The sequence below is a fragment of the Adiantum capillus-veneris genome, chromosome 20 (genome assembly GCF_014529385.1).
Source record: "Adiantum capillus-veneris isolate H3 chromosome 20, ASM1452938v2, whole genome shotgun sequence".
Classification (NCBI taxonomy): Eukaryota; Viridiplantae; Streptophyta; class Polypodiopsida; order Polypodiales; family Pteridaceae; genus Adiantum; species Adiantum capillus-veneris.
Genome location: NC_140950.1, coordinates 4,495,069 through 4,514,854, shown reverse-complemented (window position 1 = coordinate 4,514,854; position 19,786 = coordinate 4,495,069). Strand labels below are relative to the sequence as shown.

At 43.9% G+C, this 19,786-nt stretch overlaps 1 protein-coding gene across 1 annotated transcript in view; it reads left to right on the top strand.

Annotated features, from left to right (window-relative positions):
- LOC147432025 (Tetratricopeptide repeat (TPR)-like superfamily protein) overlaps nt 1–19,786 on the top strand; it is a 198,294-nt gene that overhangs the window by 149,974 nt on the left and 28,534 nt on the right. The window contains exons 11-14 of the mRNA XM_086491834.1: nt 2,219–2,320; nt 3,804–3,875; nt 5,484–5,591; nt 5,690–5,806. Of these exons, the coding sequence (XP_086347960.1) occupies nt 2,219–2,320; nt 3,804–3,875; nt 5,484–5,591; nt 5,690–5,806 (399 nt within the window). The remainder of the gene's footprint in view (nt 1–2,218; nt 2,321–3,803; nt 3,876–5,483; nt 5,592–5,689; nt 5,807–19,786) is intronic.

The window sequence follows — 19,786 nt, the reverse complement described above, 5'->3', positions numbered from 1 at the left end:
AACACGTCACAATGTGACCAACCCCTAAAGCCAAGCATACCAACCATGCACCATTATATGCATGTATGCATCCCACTACATAGATTTCCCTAATCATATGCTTCTTTATAGTCACATGCTATTCACTACAGCCACATGCTATTTGACCCTTTTCCCACATGTGATGAACATCACTTTCTAGCATATAATGCCACCTTTCACTATGAGCCTATGTAAGGCCATAATGCTTAGCTTGTAATCTGCTCCATCATCATCATAATCAATCAAGCAAGTCTATTTTCACTGCGTACACTTCTTTAATCTATTTGCTCCTAATTGTGATAAAACTCTCATTACGACGAATGCCTCGTTGGTCTATACACCATAGCCATTACACTTGCATGCATCTGCAGTTTACTTTGTCTTTTCATCGCTTTTCCTATTTTCCAAAAGCTGAAGGACTCCTCTGCTCCTCCCATGAGTTCCATCTTTTGAGACTTATCTCTCATATTCTTTACATTTGTGCTTTGAAATCTAGAGCTGCTCAATTGGCTTCTTCTGTTCCTCTTTCTTCATCACTGTCAGAAAGAGGTTCTTCTTCCTGGTCCTCTTCCACTTCTCTGATTTCCTCCTCCATTTCTTCATACTTGTCAAGTACTTGTCTTTCTCTGCATGTAGGGTTGTGCTCGTATGACGTACAAAACGTTCCGTACAAACCGTACTGCCTTGTTCCGTTTAGTGATTTCGTCCAGGTGCTGTTCATTCACTGCAGATTCCCAGTCAGCTTTTGAACATTGACTGCTAAAGCCGTTTTTTGGAGGGCTGTTTTCAGTCGCTTTGTGGGAGCAATGGATACCTTTTTTCTTGGGCTCCTTCAGAGCATAGGATGCTCTCATGGTCACTTTCAAGAATGAGGCTTTTGGGAGTGAGTGACATGACATGACCAAGAGTTCAAGACCCACAAGGGTCAACTCTCAACCAACTTGAGGGCACTTGGAGGCTTGCATGGGCCATGGCCCATGAATGAAAAGCCGGACACTTGTAGATATCAAAACTTAACTCTATACTCTAGGTTAAATGATGTATGCCGTTTTTTTGTCCTTGTCACGTCAATGTACGTCTTAATTTCATTTAGTACAAGTCTCGACTAGTACCGTACCCCACGTCTTCGTATGTGTACACATTGGACATACGGTACATGTCAACCCTGTCTGCATGGTCTAGTTTGCATTTGCCTCCATAATGCAAATGAGGATAGATGAAGGATTGGTGTGGTCTACTTGATAGGAAAACAAACAACCATGCTACCACTGAAATTAGCGGCTAGTCACACTGATAGGTGGTAAGATCTGAGAAGACTGAAATCAGCAGGAAAACTTGGACAGCTAGGAAAATTAACACTGTGAGGCATAGTTTCTCTTGGGGGAATATTGGCCTCAAAACTAGTGCCCCTTGTGATAGCTCTTTATTCTAACTGGAAAAAAAGGACCAGAGTGCAATCACAACAATCTCACAGTAGTGAGTATGGTTCTCATGCTGTAGATAGCCAGTCCCGGATACAAAGATGTTCCAGTTACCCAATTACATACACCCAGTTAAAAAAAGCAACCTATCCAAACAAAACCGGCCTGTCCAAACCAGCCCCACATGTGTGTTTCTAGACCCTCCAAGAGCAAATACTGTTATTCTCCACAATCTCTTTTTCTGACCATGTTGGTGTTCTTCTGGTCTGCTTTTTGTGCTTTTGGCATTGCCAAGCTGCTCTTCTGCCCTTCCTGCTCCTGGTCGCTGCTGCTGCCTCATGGCAGTGCCACATTGTCAGTCATATCGATAGCATCATACCATCATCAATGGTCAGCTACATCATTTGTGGCACATCATCTGCTGGTGACAGACTTTGATGGCTACTTGTGACACTCATAGAGAGCTAAGCCTTGGCTTGTGGGAAACATCTGATATCACATGGAAATCTATTGCGTGAGCACAAAGGGAATGGATATGGTGCGATGAGTGTCGAGACCAATTTGAGCACCTTACCTAGAAGGGGCTTCCAGGTAGCAACAAAAATATTAAACATTCAATGACTGTAAGACACATGGATATATGCTCATGCATTGTCTGTTTCTTTGCAGATAAAGGTATATCAGTAAGCCTGTGTGTCACTGACCTTTAGTTGAGATTTTTTGCTGTAACTTGTAGCTTGAATTTCAAGAAGCTGCTGTGTCATTAATGTATGTAGAAAAAACCTATGGATGTGGAGGCTCTTCGATTGCTAGGTGAAGTCGAGAATGCACTTGGAAAATTTGCAGAGAGTGCAAGTTCATATCGTAATGCTTTGAAGGTTAGTTTCTCTCTTCATATTTCATGCTTTACTTTTGGCGTCAGCTGCTTTGAAGAATAAATTTGCCAGAGTTTGTGAGAAGTTGTTCTCTTGTTTCATCACAAATACAGGCCTTGGATCTAAGAGCTATAATTTTTCTGGCATCTGCAAGTGTTCCCATAACCATCTTCAAGTTGAGCATGTGCACGCTAAGATATATGAACTGGAAGAGGCTACTTGTTCCTTAATTATGGTTGTTACTTAAAAAACATAGTGTTGCCAATTTTATGCTGTAACTACGCTAGAGTAACGTTACCTTTGCCTTTATCTGGAGAAGCATCTCTGGAAGGAATCTCTTTTCCATTTTAAGGTCGTTGCAGGTAGGTTGGTTGGCACCATTTAGACAGAATATTCAAATATGTCAAAATTTCTTGCAAATAAAACATACATCAGCAAGCACACCCCATGTCGAATCAAACTATGCGGGCCCCATAGAAACACCATCAACATGCACCATTATGGAACGAGGGGTGACATCTGTATCACAAAATCTTTCTGCATTGCCAATAGGCAGAGGTGGGCAAATCACCTTTCTACGTAGAAGCAGTTTGAGGCAATGACACCCAAACATTTAGGAAAAACGACAAACTCCACCCATATTGGGCACTTGTGCTGGATCAACTCTGGTTGTCCGTTGCAACCCATGTCATTTGTGTCCCAAAGTTTATCAGGGCTTGTTTCAAAAGCATTTTCTGAAATCAACGCCTTTAGCATGAGATCTCGTAAAACCCACGAGCAGCATGATAGACACCATTTCTATACCACATGCTCTTAATTGAGGATTGAGCCACTGACCCTCATCTCTTGGATTAGGTGTTTGACCAGGAAGATAATTAAAAACAGCATTCTCAGCGAATTTTGCACTGGAGACACAATATCAGGCAGAACAAGAGTCACTGCATGCTCAGGAGGAGGGTGAACTAAAGCGAGTGCCACATTCTTAGCAGGAGGGTGAACTTGCTGCTCAACATACCTGCTCTGTGGTTCCACAGGAGTATTGTGTCCACTTTGCTCCAAAGTCTGGCCGATATTAACTGATCAGAGGTCATGAGATGAGAATTTATGCTGCTGCTATCGTGCATGCACTGAGGCAAATCTGAAAAGGCAAGGGCAGTCAACGAGGCTCCCGACCTAGAGAAGGTGCATGGAAACGGAGGGCAAAGGCATAGAAAAGCAGGAGACTCCGGACAAAAAAGGGAAAGAATACATGAAAAGGGAGCAAGACTCACATGTGCATGTGCACGCACACACTCGCACATGCCCACACACACCCCTCTTATGTATATTCCGTGTACAAGCATGTATTTATGTACAACTTTTGTATAATTTTTTTAAAAAATTGAGCTCTAATAGGCTTTTTGAATGGCTCACAATCTAAGTTTTTTTCAAGTTGCATTTTGTCTTGATAGCATGGTCATAATGTTCTCTTTGTAACCTGATACAGATCTCGCCAAATAGCATCACACTCTGGAAGGCCCTTGCAGAAGTTATCATCTCACAGGGAAAGCCTGATTTGGTACTATGTCAGCTCTCATCATGATTTTTTAACTTTTTTGTTCCTGCTGTTAAGGACACTTTCAGAAAGAAGTTTAATGCTGCTAACCATCCTACTCTTGTTTAAGTGTTTGAGCTACAAACAAACTGTAGTGCCCTGGGACCTTTGCAAATGAAACATTTCTTGTATGCATGCACAAAATATTGAAGACATAAATGCAGGTTACCAATAGGTGCAAGATATATGTGGACCCTTGAAAATGTTGAAGCCTTTCGATGTGCTTTTTCATTGTTGAGGAGGCACTAACAAGATGAGCAAGGTATCATCGTTATGTAAAGCCAGCTCCACTGAAAGAGAGAATAACTTACTACATGCTTTGGATCTGCTTTTCACCTTTGTCAAGGGTTATGCCATAGGAACTTTTAGAACTTCATGTAATTTTTTAATAGGATAATATTTGAGGATTGGTGGCAAAAAGAAGAGTAATTTGTACGGGATCGTTGATCAAAAAAGTTTAATTCCTGGGCAGAACTTGGAATGTGTATTGAGCAATTTTGCTAGTAAATGCACAGGTTCCCTTTTGAGGAAGGTCAGACCAGCTTCTTAACTTGGTCTGCTTGGTTACACGATAACCCATGAGGACTCATAACATCATTTCAATATGGAGGCTCATGCTCCAAGCAAGATTTGACGGCTAGCATGAAGGATGGATGGCTTTCGCTTTGCAGTTAGCCCGGTGGATAGTACCAGATAGCATGCAGTAGACCACATTATGCTGGGGCATTTGGGCAGCAGGTGACTGTAAGCGAGTGGGCATCAGATTTTCTGCTTTGGGCTACAACTGCAAAGCAATAGTAGCTGTTATTAAGGTGTTGGCCACAGTGGTGTCGTACTGTCCAACCACACACTTGATCTGGGAGAGTGTGTGGTTTGTTTGAGCAGAGGTGCTCTTAATAGAGGGCAGCGACACTCATTGAGTATGGCCGCGGAAGTCCGGCCTCATGCACCAACTCTCTTGTGTTCCCTTTCTTTGCTGTCTCTTAATCTCTCTCAATGCCTGCAGGACATGAGTCAATCCTTTGAGAAGATCGAGAGGTCCCAACCTTACTCCATATTCTCCTTTGAAATATCTTCAAAGAGGTGTAAGGGCTCATGACATAAACTAATGAGCAAAGTGAAATGAGAGAGACAAGTACCAAATTACATCCTTGTCTGAAGTCATCTCATCAGCAAGAAACTGAAAATAGCATCCTAAACTGAAGTGGTCAATTTCTCGAGCAGGAAGAAGAGTGGTGAGATCTTCAGGAAAGACATCAGCATACTCATGTAGCCAAGAAGGTTTTGAATCATTTGACTCTGGATTAACCTTATCTAAATTTGACCATAAATATCTGTTGTCCATCCCCCATCTTCTTGAGTAGGCGGTTTGCTTTAACTGATTGAACCTTGGAATCCCATTCTTCTCATGCACTTCAACTTTTTTTGCATGTTTGTTCTTATATGAAGATACAGCAGACAAGACATTTAGACAGATTCGTGACTTGCCTGCTTGTGGCTACTTGTTTAAGGGATTTGGTGAAATGTTACTTCCTCTATGATCTCCTGAAGCACTCCAATGCAACCCCGTAGGCTGTTAAAGAAGTGTCAGCAGAAAGAGATCGTCTCAGTTCTTCTGAGCCTCATGCAATGGATGATAAAACTCAAAATGCTGATCCAGATGAAGCTACCTTGGTGCAGGTGATAAATCTCTTTCACGCTTTAGTTTTCTTTCCAAGCGTTTTCAGGTGTATGGTCTCTGGTTTACTTTTCTCGTGATGTACTCAATGTATTGGCAGATTAATCTTTTACTTGGGAAGATATATGTTGAATGGGGTCACGTCAGCGATGCACTGGCTGTATACGATTCTATAATTCAGGGTTACCCGGAAGATTTTCGAGGTTATCTGGCAAAGGTAGATAGCATTTTGATCTTGATTGCTAGGAAACTCCACTGCAATCACCGTGCGAAAATTTTAAGCTCACTTTTTATAGTTTTTGCGAGTAACAATGTCTGTTTCCGTCTCTTTAGCCACTAAAAACAGGGGTCATTGAGTCTTTGAAAATGGTGGTAAAAAGCATGTTTTCAAATAAGGCGGCAAATGAAGAACAAAGAGCACATAGAGTAATTTTAGTGGGAGATGGAGAATGGGTCATGTAATGAAGGCATGGCTAGCACCAATGTGACCAGCCATCTTCAATTTTATGGGATGCCTGGCAAAGGTTTTGTGCTTCCCCTGGGGAACCTACATCCATCCAAAGTGCTGGGGCATGCTTATAATTGTTCCTTAGATATCAGGAGCCTGAGATTTTGGGGAAAAACCTTGCTGCCAGTGTCCCAACACTAAAGGCTCCCATCTTTTGTGCTTTGAATGTGTGGCTGTCTTTTTTTACAGAGCTGGAAATACTCGTGACATCCATCCAAAGTGCTGGGGCATGCTTATAATTGTTCCTTAGATATCAGGAGCCTGAGATTTTGGAAAAAATCTTGCTGCCAGTGTCCCAACACTAAAGGCTTCCATCTTTTGTGCTTTGAAATGTGTGGCTGTCTTCTTTCACAGAGCTGGAAATACTTGTGGTTTGGGTTGCATTGGCATATCCTCGTTAGATGAATACCTGTGTTTAGCTATGTAGAGGCTGTAGATGGCATGGAGATATCCATCTGAAGATTCTGACTTGGGCATATTTGCTGCAATTAGTCGGTATTATCATGCTTATGCATAGCCCAACTGTGCCGAGTTGCAGTTTATGACCTGAGAACTCATATCGTCATGTCAGAGATCCGCTGGTGTCACTAAATATCCAAACATTGGACCAGAAGTAACTGTTTCAGATTTCCCAAATAAGTAGCCATCTTAGAGTACTTCAAGCAGCCCATTTGTTCTGCTATGGTGAGAGTTTACATTGGTTGATCATCTTACCAAGTTCTTTGTATACCATCAGAACCTAGCTTGTGCTTTCTCCTTCAACCTTCATCTTGTAAGTTGAGAAAAACTGCCCATTGACTTTGCTTTAGCATAGAGAGTTCACCCAATTTCTTTCCTTGTGGCAACATCAGAATCATTTGCCCCTTTCGTTGCGAATGGGCTTTAACCTATGACCCTCTCATGAGATGATATGTATGATGTTTTCACATGAGTCCCCATGATGTATTCAGAAGGGGCCAAATCGGCCCCTACTTTCATGAGTCGATCCCTCTTCATAGGAGACTTTGGTGGAGGTATATGCACTCTTATTAAGTTGCACTAGCCCTGGATGCCTAGATCAAGGCTTTAAAGAGAGTCCCTCGGTACTTTCTCACGAATAATGCATTTCTGATTAGTGTTTGATTATCTCTCATATGTAATGGTGTACTCTTAATCATGAATACCTCTTTTCTCTATCCACCCTAACCCTAACAATTTGTATTAAAGGGTGAAGATTAAATCTTAGTTTAATCATCTAGCCTCTTGGTGTAATCAATATCTTTCTTCTAATTAATTGCCTAATCAGACATGTGTGAGCAAGGTCTTGGCAATACCTATGAGCCACTGCTCTCCATGTTTGATTAGGATTGATGGAAGCAATTTTAGGCTTTCATTAGTGCATTTAGATTTTCAATAATCCACTCACTAATCCTCCCATTCATGTGTATGACATTTGCTCATTGCATTAAGAAATTGCTTACAAGCCTTTGCCATAGCATCTCGATTGGTGTGTGCACATTGTGCATCTTGAGCACTCTTGGTTGAGGTTATATTTGCCCCATGTGAAAGCATCATTTACTTTATCTATTTGGCGGAAAATTTTCTTCCTTGTGCACAATTTTTGGTCGTTTTCACTAATCTTTCATTATCACCAACACCATAGAGTTTTTGTGCTTGAAACGCTCTACAGCAAGATTTCATTTCCGCCCCTAAACTTTGCCTTGGGATTCAATTAGTCCCCATAACTATCTTGTTATAAGGTGTGTGTGCAGGTTAGGGAATTCGGAAATCCTGCAAAGAGACCAGAGCCCGACTTCAGATGGAGGTACTTCTAGGAGTCATCACTCACAAGTAGTCATTGACTGCTTTTCGGCATTTGGTACGATGGAAGAAGAGGGCATTTCTAGCTGGACTAGAGCAGGATTTATACCAGTTGTTTTTGAGCCAGGATTCAGGCGAGGCATGGCCACTCTTCCATGGGCATTCTCCCCCACCAGTCATCACTTCTACGAAGGCATGGGGTCAATATGCATCATCTCTCTACACAGTCTCGGGGCAACCACCTCTTCCAAATCCGCCAGAGCCATGCCCACACACATGTGCATTCTTTACTGCCGAGATGGTAAAGAAATCCATTGATAGGATTAGGACTAGGGGAGCATATGATCACGATGGCCTAGTAGCAGAATATTTTATACATGCCAGAGATCTGCTTGCAGAGCTTCTAGCAGTGATGTTCAACCGTGCCATATGCGAGGGTCTACCTAATACTTGGAGTCTCTCTACTATCGTATCTATCTTCAAATCAAGGGACCCTATGGAGCCTGGGAACTACCGCACTATCATGATTGGACACACATTAGCACAATTGTACGCATCCATCCTTGAGCAGCAATTGAGTAGATAGGCAAAGAGAGAGGGTGTACGGGTAGCAGGATGGGCGGGATTCAAGAAAGGTTTCTCTACTCTTGATCATATTCTGACACTCAGAGCCATTATCGAGGAGGGGAGATCACGTGGGAGACGCTTCTATTGTTGCTTTGTGGATCTCCGCAAAGCCTTGGATATTGTGCCCACAACTAGATTGATGCGCAGACTACAGGAGACGGGGGTACCCACAGAGTTGATTTGGGGTATCATGGCTCTATAGAGGTTTTAAGGTGGGGCATGTACGCACTCGAGAGGGGATTTCTGATTTGGTTCACTCCACCTATGGGGGTGAAACAGGGCTGCCCGCTATCTCCTACACTATTTTCCATGTATGTGGATGAGATTGTTGACTACATTGAGAGGGATGGTGATAGAGCAACACTGTTGGCAGGGACATGGATCCCACTATTGTTATATGCTGATGATATTGTGTTGATTTCTGACTCTCCGGAGGGGACGCAACATCATTTAGATGCTTTGTACACATTTGCCCATGATAGTGGATTATCTGTTAACCTAGGGAAAACCAAGGTTATGGTGTTTAACATCAGGAGGTCAGCACCCACATTTACATATGGCCAGGAGATGGAGTATAGATTGGAAAAGATGTGTTTGCAGGTTCAGTTTCAGCTACCTCGAACAAAGCTGTGGCTTTTTGACACTTTAGTGGCTTTAGCTATGCTTTATGGGGTTCAGATTTGGGGACCCTCAGTGGACCACCATGGCAGATCTCGTAGCACTGATTGATGGAGTGCCACATGAGATTATTCGAGCCGAGTTGGCTGCCCCCCCTCTCATGGTCAAGGCTCTTACTAGATCAGTATTCTTCATGCATAATTTATGGGACCTACCCAGAGATAGATATGCTCGGCTAGCTATTGAGTCATCCCGACATCTAGCACTACAAGGGGAACATCATGCTGGTAAGGGCAGATGACAACATGGTTTCAGTCACATGGCTTCAACATGGATAGACTGCCTCCGTTTGAGTACTCCTTGGGCGGACCCTCCCTATCTCTCACACGGACAGAGATCACTAGACTTATATGTCAGGATTTGATTTAGCTGGATACCAGGAGCACATGGATGGATACAACAGATACAGGAGTTGGGCATGAAGATGGCTTTCTATAGAGAGCATCTTCTCCAACTAACAGAGGATGGATATGTGATCAAACTGGCCTATATGGACACTCATTTATTCCATGGGATATAATGTGCTATTGCACACATCATCGCATCTGAGACTGCAGATTTAGGAGAGTACCAACAGAGGCCAGGATATTCCAGTTGTGTCATACAGAGCCAGAGACAGAATTACATCACATTTGTCATTGTCCGGTATACTATGAGATACGAGGCCGCTTTCATTGTCTGTTTAGAGAGAGCTTTGGACAACTAGCTAGAGTCATGAGATATCAGGATCAAAGATGCCTCGGGTTGTTTTTGCTAGAGCTGCGCAAACACAGGGAGAGTCTCTTGAGGAGATCAGGCAGTGGGAGACATTCACAAAGGGAGATCTCTGACTTCTTTAGAGCAGGGACTGTCACAAGACGGGCACCACGTGCCAATAGAAAAGAACAAACTTTTAGCACTTCATTAACAACTGAAGTGAAAGAGAGAGACGACACGCGACACGGAGTGGCGGAATTCCACCCCAGAGAGTATTGGCCCCAAACCTTGGCGCCCCTTTCGGTATTTCTTTATATTGCATCAACACAGTACAAGCCGGTACTCCAGACTCTGCACCTTCTCCAGGAAGCATGCCAGAGAATGAGCCCTAACCTCATATTTAAAGGCCCTAGGCCCCAAAAGCAGTTTACAGTAAAAAGCCTTCAAACTTAAAAGCATCTGGTCCAAAAGCAAAGCCAAAAAGCTGCCAGCGTAAATCACGAAAATCCGTACAAGCCTGCCACGTCCTCAACCAGCGCAAAACACGAAAATCCGTACAGCGTGCCACATCATCATGTCAGCGCAATTTTCAGAAATCTGCCACGTCATCAGTTTTTTTTTTTGTGTGTGTGTGTGTGTGTGTGTGTGTGTGTGTGTGTGTGTGCAGGTCCTGCTTTATTTTAATCCTTTGTCACTAGGGGCCCCATCAAACGGGGTCCCCATAAGTTGGCAGGACTTCTTCTGTTACTTGTTCTTCTTAGGGTTTAGGCCCCTCGGCCGACATCTGCAAGTTGGCCCCCTTCTTCAGGGCTTTGACACGTCAACAGTTTGTTACAGGGACTCAGCAGTTAGATGAGCATGCTTCACAGTAGACTTTAAAGCCCACTTATACCAGAGGTATATTAGTTGAAACTTGATAGAGCCATTGAGCTCGGGAGAGCTAGACGCCCACGTCTATCAGGGGGACCACGACATCGACAGAGGCTTCATCAAAGAATTAGGACTATTCTAGCACGACATGCGAGACACCTAGTATGAGTATTTATAGAGGCAGACATTGATGAAGCTCTTCAGCAACCAATGCAATACTTTCTCGAACAACGCCCGATGCCAGGCATCCTTGGGCATTGATGAGGATGACGATGATGATTTTAGTTTTTCACTTTACTTCATTTCAATTTTTGTACCTAGACATTGTATTAGATCCACCAAGATCATTTTGGCCTTTTGAAGAGGTTAATATAACATCATTTTCTCTCTCTCGTCCAATTCAATGATTTTGCACTTTCTATTTGTGTGTTGCTATTGATTTTTCACTTGGAGTGACCAACCCTGTAAGAGTGATATTAGAGCTCAAAAAGATTCTTCTTATACGGAGGATCTGATCCCTTCTGCAGCACACATGGGTTCTCGCGGAGAATTTGACAGAGACAACACCCCTCTGCAAGGAGGTGAAGAAAAGCTGAAACCCAGCGTGGGAACTGAATAAACCAACGAAGATTTAGGCAAATTTCTAGTGGGGAATTTTGCGAGAGTGGAGTACAAACGTCAATTACAGCCGAATTATGGGAAGCATCTAAAGATTTACATGATGGATGAGATTTACTCGAGATGGCGAGAAATTATTGATTCTCCTCTCAGGTCAGGAAAGAAGCTGAAAGAAAAGCTGAGTGCAGAAAAGTGGAGACAGTATTCGCAGAAAGCGTTGGGCAGAGCTCTTGAAAAGAAGGTGAACCGGTTAATGAAAGACTTGAAGCACTCTCGGAAGAAAAGGAAATCACTGGGCTGGTTATTTGGGCCGAAAGTCGACTTTCGAGGTGGCAAGCAGATCCAAGAAGTGTGTTCGCTTTGAGGATGACCCAGATTTTTCTTCAGCTTCAGAGAGTTCAGACAATTCGTCGTGCTTTAGTTCTAGTGAGGATGAGAAAAGGCAGAAGAAGCGGAGAAAAAGTAAGAAAAGCAGGAACAACAAATTTTTGAAAAAGTCTAGAAGGCATGGGAGGCCATCTACCAGTTCAGAGGAGGAGAGCTCGTCCTGTTCTGACACTGAACAGATGAGCAAGAAGACGAAGGAGTTCAAGGATGGGGGTCAAGCAATCATGTTTGACATGTTTTTAGGCTATCAAGACAGTCATTGAGCTCTTATAGCAGTTTGACTTCGCCTTCTCGGGAGTTCGGTTCTTTGAGGTCGGCATCTTATTTAAAAGGAAGTGCACAGACATCGTGGTCTACTCTGTTGTTACGCAGAGAAGTACCTATGACGTGGGTAAACTTCAAGCCAATTTTCATGTCAACTTGAATATCCTACAAATATGAAGAAGGTGTCATCACAGCGTGGCATCATTTGAGAATGACTAAGAAACACACGTTGGATGACTACTGCGAGAGGTTTTGGGATAACTTTTTGCCAGTGTCCTCGTTTCGGAAGATCACTTTGAGGGACCAGATTGAGCTGTTTTGTTGTGGTTTGCCAAAAGAGATTTGACAGTAATTCTATTAAGAGACTTATGGGACATGCCAAGCAAGGTTTTGGAATGTATGCCGGCTCATTGACTTATCCTACGCACAAGTTAGTGTCTACCTCAATAGGGCAAGAGTCTTCCCATGATGAGAATGCATCAAGGAAGCCGGATGAAAGTTTATTAGAGGGTTCCAGAGAAGAAAGGGAATCAAATGTTATTGCATATGAGGGTTCCGACGAACCTAGGGAACCGCAAGTTCATCAAAGGATTCAGGAGAAGCAAGGGAATCGATGATAGCGCATCTGAGGGTTCCGAAGAAGTAGAGGAATCAACAGATGGTTCCTTAGGAATTCAAACGATTGAGATTGAGTGTCAGTGGACAGGGGAGGCTAGCAAGGCTACCAATACGTCCTAGAGCACAAGAAAATAACATAAAGGGAATCAGCTCGTAGATCAAAGAATTTTAAGGATCCAGTTTGAGGTGCCAAGGATAGGGAAGCCCAACAGGGCTACCAACAGGTCACAAGGCGCAAGAAAAGAACAAAAACTTAAGCTAGGTCCACTGGATAATTTGGTCAAGGGTACTTTTTGGCCCTCGATGCAAAGTGGATGAGGAAGAGAACATCATAAATTCTCTTCAAAGAGAGCTATACCTTGAAGCTTTTGGGTTATGAGTAGTGTCTATGCCAAAAGTTACTGATGAATCAGCAGGTTGAATCCGGAAGAGGTTGAATCCAGTGCGGTGCGGATTGCACAAGAGGGGAACCACTCCACTCCTTTGTCATAGATTGCCTAGATTGAATAAAGTCACTAATTTCTCTTTGAGACTTTAGGGGTATTGACGGGCTGACAATGTTTTGCAGAATGAATTTATGAACAAATGTACTATGAATAGGCAATAGTATCGACTTTTACCTTCTCTATATATTTCTCTCAAAACAGGGTGACATTAGTCCTTTCATCCCTCCTTTCAAAGGTAGCGTAATTGGAGTAGCAAGTTTGGAATAGTCCTTGATAAACTTGCGAAAGAATCCAATGAAACCTAAAAAGTATTTTACTTGTTGCATATTCTTTAGAATGGTTCAGTCTTGTAATTTGTCAAGCTTATCATTGATCAACATGAATTCTATCGTGAGTGATAATATGACCCTAGTAAAGAAGCTTCTTCTTTAACAGCTTGCACTTAGAGGCTTAAAAATTCTCGGCTCTCAATTTTTTGAGAACAATGCATATATGCGCAATGTGCTGAAATAGGTTGTAGTTGTAAATCAAGATATCATCGAGAAATACAACAATGAAACCGCCTCAATAGATCATTCATCATCCATTGAAAGGTAGCATGAGCATTAGACAAACAAAAAGGTAAGACTAAGTACTCACTGTGATCCTAACGCGTATGGGAACTTGTTTTAGGAACGTCTTGAAGTTTGTTCCGACGATGGGAATAGCCGACTTGCAGGTTCATCTTCGGAAAGTATAGCGCTCCATGGAGTCAATCTATCTGATCATCCATATGAGGGAGTGGGTGTTTATGCTTGATAGTGAGTTTGGGAAGACCTTTATAATCAAGGCAGAAAGTGTTATCTTTGTTTCGTGAAAGCAACTAATGTGCTCCCAATGGAGACTTATTGGGTCGAACAAACCCCTGTACGAATTGGTGTTGCAAAACCATTATCTATGGAAACTTTATATAAAGAGAGATTGATACGTGAGGCCTAATGCTATAGTATTGCAAGTGACGATGGGAGCGTGACAACACTAACAGATGTGAGAGAGGAGGCTTCGAAGAAGAAACAAAGATAGAGTTTTTAGAGTAAGTTTTCTCATGAAACTAGCTCTTTCGAACGATTTTTAACTTATTTGCAAGGTGTAACGAGAGGGCAACACGTGCCAACGGAAAAGAACAAACGAAACAAACTTTAAGCCATAGTTACCCGGAACGGGAACGGGGAATGGGAACAGCAGGGTGCGGAATGGGACGGGAACGGGAAGGGGGAGGGAACGGGAACGGGGCTGGAACGGTAGACCAAAGAAACTATATATATTATATGTATTATAGGCTCATATGCTAGTGACAATCTATAAGCTAAACTTTGGAATTGGACCATCCTAATTAGAGCCATATTTAGACATGTTTTACGATGACGGAGCTTGAGACAAGGATGGAGTTTGACGAGAGAGAGAGAGAGAGAGAGAGAGAGAGAGAGAGAGAGAGAGAGAGAGAGAGAGAGAGAGAGAGAGAGAGAGAGAGAGGGGAATGGAGCTTGAGACACGAGAGGGAGGGATGGAGCTTGAGAAAGAGAGGTAGAAGCCACATTTGTTCTTTAAGGGTGTTGTGTTAACTGCCAAAAAAGAACAGGAAGAAGCCAGCTCCATATCCAAGCTTAAAGCTTTAGCAAGGAGAGTAGCTCAGTAGAGATGTTGAGAGCTTGAGGAGGAGGTGAGACGAGCCTCCAAATAGCCCCAAACCAACCCTCCAAAAAGCCCCCAAACAGTCCCAAACATGCCCCCAAATGGCTAGTCAAAAAAGTTGACTTTTTGGCTTTCCCGTTCCGGATTCCCGTTTCGCCGTTTTGGGTGCCGTTCCCCCCCGTTCCGGGTAGCTGTTCCGGTCACACCCCGTTCCAGAACGGCGTTCTGTTCCCGACTCCGTTTCGGGAGCTTGACCCGTCCGGAACGCCATTTCGGAACATTTAGGGGCCATTCCGTCCGTTCCCTATTACTATGCTTTAAGCACTTCAAAACAACTAAACTGAAACAAATACACGACACACGAGACACGGAGTGGCGGAGTTCCATCCCAAGAGAGCACTAGCCCCAAGCTATGGCACCCCTTTTGGTATTTCTTGATATCGCTTCAACACAGTATAGCACCGGTGGTTGTGCTCTGCATCTACTCTCGCTACAATGCCAGAGAGAGAGCCCACTGTTTATACTCAAATTCTCAACCGTTGAAGAGATTTTTAGAGGCCTCTGTAACACGCGTCAAAAAGCATGTGCTTTTTAGGGCAAAAACGAACTCCTCCTTCATCGTCTCCTTCTCTTGTTTCTTCTTCATCCAACCCCATACCTCCATCTGTAGGCTCATTTTTCTCTTGAGAGAAGGGAAAAAATTTCTGCAAAATCTCGAAGCCCCGTCTTGCTCTGTCTGCTCTTGAAGAACTCGTATGCTTGAAGAAAAGCATATGACTTGAGCTCTGATACCACTGTAATGGGAGGGCACCATGTGGCAATAGAAAAGAATAGACAGAACAAACTTTAAGCACTTCAAAACAACTAATTTGAAAGAGATGCACGACACAGGAGACACGGAGTGGCGGAGTTCCACCCCAAGAGAGCACTGGCCCCAAATGATGGCGCCCCTTTCGGTATCTCTTTAAATTGCTTCAACACAGTATAGCACCGGCGGCTTTGCTTTGCATGAGCTCCAACTAGAATGCCAGAGAGAGAGCCCACTGTTCATATTTAAAGGCCCCAGGCCTTTTAAAAGTTGTTTACATGAAAAGCATTAAACTCAAAAGCATCTGGTCCAAAAGCTGGCATACAAAAGCTGCCAATGCAAATTACGAAAATCCATACAGCTGCCATCTCAGTAGCCACTGCAATTTCCAGGTGTGCGTACACTACCACATCAGCATGTCAATGTGAATTGCGGAAGATCCGTACAGCTTGCCACATCATCAGTTGGCTACACGATTTTTCTTTATGGGTGTGTGCTTTCTCTAGCCCCCGTCAAATGGGGTGCCATAAGTTGGGAAGTCTTTTAATAACTAGGCCCACTCGACGAGGACCTGTAAGGTTGTGAGAACTTAAGTCTTCTCCTTCTACTGCTGCTAGGGTTTACGCCCCTCGATCGGGATCTGCAAATTGACTAGGGTTAGGCTCGGGGAGCCCTAACCAATGAGGTCTTGAGTGGCTTGAGAGGTCAATAGTTTGTGACACAAGGTTTACATTAAATTGGCCCCCCTTTTTGACAAAAAAACTTCATTTAAACATGCTTCAAACATGATATGCACAAGGAATAGAAACCAACCATGCATGAAAATCTACAGTAGGTCGCATGGAGAAAAGAATACGAATTAGCAAAAGGAGGAATTTTCACATCATAGACAAGGTCTACATCGGAGGGTACAAAGCATTGTTGAGCAATAGCAAGCCCCCCCCCATCCCCAAAAGATCTGACTATGGAGGACATTGCGGCCACTGTAGAGACCCATGAATGATGAGAGAGTTCATGGGATGATCACCATTGTACGCCTCATAAGACCTCATGTAATTGTATCGCTCCCCTTGTGTTTTGAGATTATGTATTATGTGATGCTAATGATGATGGGGATGTAGAGTAGGCTTACATACCTACCTACTCTAGGTACCCTCATTTGTTATGTATCTTGATGTTCTCCAGACATTGAACTAGAGTCACACATGGATGTAACCTTTTGGTCTCATAGGTCGTTTTGACCTTTTGAAGAAGTTAATATAAATTTTGTTCATTTCATTTCATCTCTCTCTCTCTCTCTCTCTCTCTCTCTCTCTCTCTCTCTCTCTAGAGAGATTCTTTGCAGCAGGTGGTTTTACATGCTTTGCACATCGGCACGGCGCTAGTACAGTGGATTTTGTTATGGCTCGGCCAGGACTCATTCCTTCCTTTTAGGATTTCATGGTGGGAACTAGGCCGGTTGGGGTAGCAGTCGATCATGCTATCTTGTCTTTCACTCTATCGTTCCAATTCAACACAGCTCCACTAAGAGAGGCCTACACACATACTTGGTATACCTCGATGAGGGAGACGGATCCCGTGTACACTGATGAGATATACAGGCAGCTATGCACTCAAGAGCCAGGACGACCACTAGATGAGCTCACCCAAATTTTGACAAAGACGCTCCATGATGCAGCATGAGAGGCATATCCCCACAGCCAGCCTACAGGCAGACGATCCGGGAGCATGCCTAAGAACAATTGGTATGATGAGGAGTGTAGAGAGACGAGGATCAGATAACAGAGAGAGGTGCTCATGGGTACTACTACACATAGACAATCACGGATTATCTTTCGCCGCCTAGTGCGACGAAAGAAGAGGGCTTACCTATCTCAATTAGAGCGTGGTCTGTATCAGCTGTTTATGAGTCACCATTGTAGTGGTATGGAGGTTTTTCAACAAGCACTCTCCACCGCTAGCCATCACTTCCACAGAGACATGGGGGGAATATGCTACATTTCTCTATACATCATCGGGGTAGCCACCTTTGCCTGACCCTCCAGAGGCATGCCTAGAAACATGTTCTTTCTTTACTGCTGAGAGGGTAAGGAAAGCCATTGACAAGATGAAGACAAGAAGAGCACATGATCATGATGTTCTGGTAGCAGAGCACTTCCTCCATGCCAGAGATATGCTTGCAGAGCCTCTTGCTATGATGTTTAATAGAGCCATATATGAGGGTTTTCCTAAGACTTGGAGTATGTCCACGATTGTTCCTATCTTCAAGTCGGGAGATCCTATGCTTCCCGGGGATTACCGCACCATCATGGTTGGTCACACTCTGGGTAGGCTATATGCATCAATTCTTGAGCATGAGTTGAGTGGATGGGCAGAGAGAGGGCACACGGGTAGCAGGACAGGCAGGGTTCATGAGAGGTTTTCTCCACTCTTGACCAGATTTTGACATTCGGAGCCATTATTGAGGAGGGTAGACACCATGGCAGGAGGATATATTGTAGCTTTGTGGATTTCCGCAAAGCCTTTGATACAGTGCCACGAGCCAGACTCATACGCAGATTGCAGGACATGTGGGTGCCCACAGAGCTGATCTAGGGGATCTTAGCTTTATACAGGACAGCGCACTACTCAAGGCATGTCCGACATGGTTCACTCCACCATTTGGATAAAGCAGGGCTGTCCCCTATCTCCCACTCGCTTTGGGATATATGTAGATGAGTTTTCAGATTATGTACAGACAGAGGGTGATAGAGGTGCTCAACTTGCAGGGACATGGATTCTTTTGCTATTATATGCTGATGATATTGTGCTGATCTCAGATTCTCTAAAGGCGATGCATCATCATTTGGATGCATTGCATGTATTTGCATGGGATAGTGGATTGTCTGTGAACCTTGGTAAGATGGTGTTTAACACTACGGCGTTGTGGGTAAAGAGGTCCGGTCCCACTTTTACACATGATCGAGAGATTGTGGAGTATGCAGATACATACACTTATCTTGGGGTTGTTTTCAGTGGTCCAATATTTTCCTTGAGGCGTTCAGCAGATACGCGATTGACCAGAGCCTACGCAGCATTGGGGAGACTTGAGAGGATTTGTTCGTAGGTTTAGTTCCAGGAACCTCAGACAAAGCTTTCGCTCTTTGACACTTTGGTCACTTCGGCCATGCTTATGGAGTGGAGATATGGGGCCCCTCAGTTGATCATCATAGTAGAGCTGGTAGTACTGATGGATGCCGAGAGGATTTGTTCGCAGGTTCAATTCCAGGAACCTCGGACAAAGCTTTGGCTCTAAAGCTTTGGCTCTTTGACACTTTGGTCACTTCGGCCATGCTGTACGGAGTGGAGATATGGGGCCCCTTAGTTGATCATCATAGCAGAGCTGGCAGTACTGATGGATGGAAATGTATGGAGAGGCCCTTGGTGTCTATGATTTCTCGGATGATTAGAGCCAAGGCCGTCAGTACCGCATGACATTGTTAGGGTGGAGCTCGTTGCTCCTCCATTGGTAGTGGAGGCACTCACTCGATTAGTTTCATTTTTGCATAGCACCTGGGCTCTCCCTAAAGACAGATATACTCGATTAGCACTAGAGTCTTTGCGATAGCTGGCATTGCAGGGAGATAGATCATGTTGGTATGCAGAGATGGCATCTTGGTTTCAGTTACATGGCTGTAGTATGGATTGGCTACCCCCATTTCAGTACTCTCTGGATGCACCCTCCATCTCCCTCACTAGGGCAGAGATTACCAGGCTCATCAGACAGGACTTGATTCGGTTGGATACAAAGAGGACATGGATACAGCCTACACATGAGTTGGGTATGAAGATGACTTTATACAGAGAGTATCTTCTTCAGCTCACGGAGGAGTGTTTTGTGTTCAGACTAGGATACACGGATACTCATCTATCCCACGGGATACGATATGCTATGGGTCAAATACGCACATCCTTACATCAGCTTAAGATCGAGACAGGCAGATTTAGAGGAGTACCCGTTGAGTCCAAGATTTGTCGGGTGTGCCAGATAGAGCCCGAGACAGAGCTACATTAGAGATCTAGCGACAGCGAAAGATTACATATTTCTTTCACAGACAGAGGAGTTCGAGAAGCCCCCACGGCATAACAGCACCAGAGGCACCAGAGGCATACTGCTTGATCGGGCGATAGAGTTGGGGCGGTCCCGTCGGCCACGGATGAGGGGAC